The sequence below is a fragment of the Dipteris shenzhenensis genome, chromosome 14 (assembly GCF_047967505.1).
Source record: "Dipteris shenzhenensis isolate YYH24624 ecotype China chromosome 14, Dip_SZ_1.0, whole genome shotgun sequence".
NCBI lineage: Eukaryota > Viridiplantae > Streptophyta > Polypodiopsida > Gleicheniales > Dipteridaceae > Dipteris > Dipteris shenzhenensis.
The window spans coordinates 44,103,967-44,108,399 of NC_141609.1; the positions used below are offsets into that span (position 1 = coordinate 44,103,967).

Here is a 4,433-nt window from a genome sequence, read left to right on the forward strand (position 1 = left end):
TCAAACTTTGATGCACATCTAAATGCGCGTCTATTATACAATGTAGATGCGCTATTGAACACATGTATAACCATGTTGATAGACGCGTTAATAATCACTCTAATAGACACATCTGTATTTTCATTAAGTTTATCAGTGCTTATAGATGCGCCCGCTATTTTGTGCATCTACCAGACGCATCTATGGATGCATTGTGTTGTTGTGGAAGTGAAAGCAAGACAACAGAGTGTACTCTAGAGGAGCACTCAACTCACGGAGAAAGCTTCATTCAATAGTTACGAATGAAAGTATAACTCATGGGTTATATATGAAACGCATGATAAAGCTCCATCCCCATTACAGGGTGACCCCTTTCTCCTTATGAGTGCAGGCCTTGGGTTTTATGCGCATTTTTTGGCATCTTTTCTGGGGTCTGAACCCTAGTATTAAAACTCGGATTTGTGCTTTAATAAAAAAAAATTTTAAAAAGAAAAAGAAACTACAACTCTTGGACTATACATGAAACGCATATATGAGAAAATAAAATTTAAGCTACTTAAATAGCATGATAAGTTACATAAACAATTCTAGAAAATACGCTAGACTATGGCCAAGAATCCAAATTAAAAGGTGTGCAAAACCCAAATTCCGTTCAAAGAAGGACGACTTATAGGTAGGCTATAAGCTCACAGCAAATGAAGGACGACATGAACGCCGTGCTTGGGAGACATGGTGATCGAGGCGACGGGGGCGTGCTTGTAGTTTGGAGAGATGTCGAACTTGAAGCGTTGAAGGATCGTCGCCATCATCACCTTCGCTTCCATGATCGCCAACGTCTGCCCGATGCACATTCGCGGCCCAATTCCGAACGGCATAAACGCATGTGGATTCTTGCATGCCTTCGCAGCCCCGTTGATGAACCTCTCCGGCTTGAATTCGTCCGCATCCTCTCCCCAGAGTTCTTTGCTCCTGTGTATATATAGACATGGAATCGTGAACGCCGTGCCTGACAGTAGCGTTCTCTCCCCGAGTTTGAAGCTTCCTTGGTTTGGAACCGACAAACGGTGCCCATGCTGTGCGACTGGTGGATAAAGGCGCAGCGACTCGTTCAGAATCATCTGCATCTGCAACAACAACATGTCAACAAAAGCATCAGTTGATCTGTTGATGGAATTTTGCATTAAGAGTTCCCACACGATAGAGCTGCAACTGGACGCTAGCATGGCATTAGTTGATGCATCTGCGTTTTCAGCTCGCACAATCGAATTGAGATGAAAAATGAAGATGGTGTTACTAACGCAGGTACAAAACAGGGGAAGTTTTCGGGTTTACGATCTTCATTTTGTTCAGCTGGTCTGCCTTTGGCTCTCCTTTCTTGCCACAGATTTCCAACACTTCCTCCCGTGCTCGCTCTTGCCACTCCTGGCTCTGCGCTAGAAGGACCATTGTCCATGCGAGTAGGTTGGCCGTTGTTTCGTGCCCAGCAAAAAAGAAGGTCTTGCATTCATCTATCACCTCCTCAGTGGTAAGGCGTACCCTCTTGCCGTTGCGGTCGGGTTCTGAGTTCTCTGCGGCCAACATTAAACCCAGCAGATCGGACCCGTACGAACCAGCAGCTCCAGACTTACGTCTTGCTTCCACTATCTCACGAAGATCTTTGTTCATGATCTTCTCTAGTTTCACGCACTTACGATTTGCGGCAGTGGGAAGAAACCTGTCACATTTGCGCACATCACTCGTTTCGTAACCAGAATGAGCTAGTTGGTAAACGATTTCCAAGGATAAATCGAGAAGTAGAGGGACTTACCGATAACCTGGAATTAAAGTGTTTTTACTGTTAAGCTTTGTGAGGAGATGATAAGCCAAACGATGTGCGAGCAAGAATATCGGCCGTGGTGTTTTTAATATCAAGAGCAACTTCAATCTCGGCCGAATGCCCTCCTTGTTCGGTGATGACGTCCTCCCACGATCGAACCATTTCCAATGCACAGGTCGAAATGTCCGTAACCATTTCCTGTTGTGAGCACACCAGTTGGTCTCTTAGACTTTCAGACAAGGATCAGCATAAGGTGTCAAAACATTATGGATGATGCTAAACTAGTACTTGAGAAACTAGCTTAGGGACGAGAAAAAGCGCTCCTCGCAAACCTTGAGCTTGTCCGCAAAGAAAGCAGGACGAAGGATGTTGCGCTGGTTGTGCCAAGCGTCGCCATTGGCCAAGAGAAGGCCTTGGCCAAACAAGGGGTGGAAGGCTTTGATGGTAACATCGGCTTTCATGAACCGTTTAACGTCCACAGATTGGAGAATTTTGGCATCCTCTGGGTTACCGACGACGAGGGTGGGCTCAGTACCCCACCAGAAGACGAAGTTATCAGCTGCAGGAAAAGCAGCAGATATGGTAAGTGAACTGAGATCAGAGCTGTGAAAACGGAAGCACACGTCGAATGACAGGAACTACACACCGCGGAGCTGGTTGAAGCAGTTGAGGTAGAAGGGGAAGATGCGCGGGAGGATGTTGTGGTCGGAGGGGGAGGGCAAGTCGGAGAGCTGGGCAAGGGCTTCGAGGCGTTTGAGCTGACGGTAGTCGCCAACGAGGGGACGGTAAGGGAGGACGGCGAAGCCTTGCTGAAGGAGGGAGCGACGAAGGGAGGAAGGGCGATACCAGTAGAAGTACCAAAGAGAGAGGAAGCACCAAGAGAGGACCACCGCGACCAAGCCCAGCAGCAGTCCGCCATAGCCATGGAGCTGCAAGCTCTGGCTATGGCGAGCCAACTCGAAAAGACTCATGAATGACTTCATCGTCTTCATGCACATTGTCCCTCGCTCTTTAATTTGTATATATGGATTTCTAGGAAGATCTTTTTTTCTCATAAAATAAATAAAATACTTTCAAACATTATTTAATAGATCTCCTTTTTGCGAATCTCCACTATTTATTATTTTTTAATTAAATAAGGTTGCTTAAATGAAAGGTTATGTCAAGCTGAACCTCTATATAAGACTAGGAGGTGCTCTCTATGAAAAAACAAAGTTCCACTCTTTTCATGAAACACACCACATTGTTTTGAGACACTTTTGGCAAAACAAATCTCAGCTCTAACATAAGCACTATGGGTGTCCCATCTAGTTGCATACCTGTTCCATCATAAGCACTTGGGTGTCCCATACCATTTCAACACTTTACCCCCATCTAGTTGCATCATAAGCACTATGGGTCTCCCATACCATTTCAACACTTTACCCCCATCTATGGGTCTCCCATACCATTTCAACACTTTACCCCCATCTATGGGTCTCCCATACCATTTCAACACTTTACCCCCATCAAGTTGCATCATAAAGCACTATGGGTCTCCCATACCATTTCAAGATCACACTTAATCCATAAAGGCCCTAATGGGTCTTCATCCTCATGCATTGCAAGGGGTATCTCCTCTCTCCTACTCACCTTAATGTCCAACTTCCTACATCCCCTCATTGGATCTACCATGCATCCACTTCCCTCATTAGTCATAGAGTCCATAGTGGCCTTTATGAGGCAGCCACAGAGTCCCACCCTCCCACCATTAGTACAAACACCTTAGCATGAAGTCTTCCATGAGGCTAGTGCTTGCATCATTAGCCACCTTCTCCTCACCCAAGCATATCCAACATGGCTTAGCACCAACACCTTCCCCTCATTGTCGAGGGTCTAACGTTGGGTTAGATGGTGAAACTTCCTTGATATCCCAATTTCTAGATCCTCGACCTAGTTTCTAATCCGAGCACCCTATGAACATTGAGTGAATATTGCAATTCCAAGATCCTGTCGGCTAAACAATATTTACTTGGTGTGGAGATCACACACTCAATATAGTGTGTGTGTGTGTGTGCGGTGCATGCACTTGCACATACGCACCTACTTTTTTTTTTGTAGAAAACACACACAAACACGTATGAGAGAGAGAGAGAGGGGGGGGGGGGGCATGTAGAACGTAGCCTTCAAGTTTTATCTAGTTTAATCAAGTGAGAAGGAGAACGATAAGTTGGGAGTATTTTTTATTTAAAATAAGAAGTGTGGGGTTGAAATGATTTTGGAACTATCATAGAGTTGGAATTAGTTTTTAATGGCTTTAATGGAAATCACTTTGATTTATATGCCATGCCTACTCTTGCTTTTAAAGTATAGCCAAACTTTCACAACATATTAAAAGTCTAAAGTGGACATGGCATCATGCATTTTGGAAATTTATGCAAAAGAAGTGACAAATGATAGAGACCCCCTCTATATCAATGCGAGCTTATGACATACATGCTGTCACTGCATTCGTCAAGGGCAACATTGATGTGAACCAAGTATATAAAATTTAAAAAAGAACATTTCGATTCCAATTTGAATATGTTGTGTGATATTGTGTGAAGATTGCTTGGAAATAAACTTCCTTAAAATAAGTACTAATTTAGCAATAAAATGT

General features: G+C 44.2%; 2 protein-coding genes across 2 annotated transcripts; both read right to left on the reverse strand.

Annotated features, from left to right (window-relative positions):
- Window positions 1-584: 584 nt before the first annotated feature.
- On the reverse strand, window positions 585-1,835 carry LOC147894680 (cytochrome P450 72A14-like). The gene is made up of 3 exons (XM_087384941.1): window positions 1,787-1,835; window positions 1,312-1,693; window positions 585-1,103 (listed from the first exon to the last, which is right to left on the reverse strand). Exons 2-3 carry the CDS (start codon window positions 1,642-1,644, stop codon window positions 666-668), a joined length of 771 nt encoding a protein of 256 aa, XP_087241067.1. The 5' UTR covers window positions 1,645-1,693; window positions 1,787-1,835; the 3' UTR covers window positions 585-665.
- LOC147894681 (cytochrome P450 72A14-like) lies at window positions 1,817-2,778 on the reverse strand. The gene is made up of 3 exons (XM_087385356.1): window positions 2,442-2,778; window positions 2,128-2,354; window positions 1,817-1,993 (listed from the first exon to the last, which is right to left on the reverse strand). Exons 1-3 carry the CDS (start codon window positions 2,776-2,778, stop codon window positions 1,817-1,819), a joined length of 741 nt encoding a protein of 246 aa, XP_087241482.1.
- Between the last annotated feature and the right edge of the window lie 1,655 nt (window positions 2,779-4,433).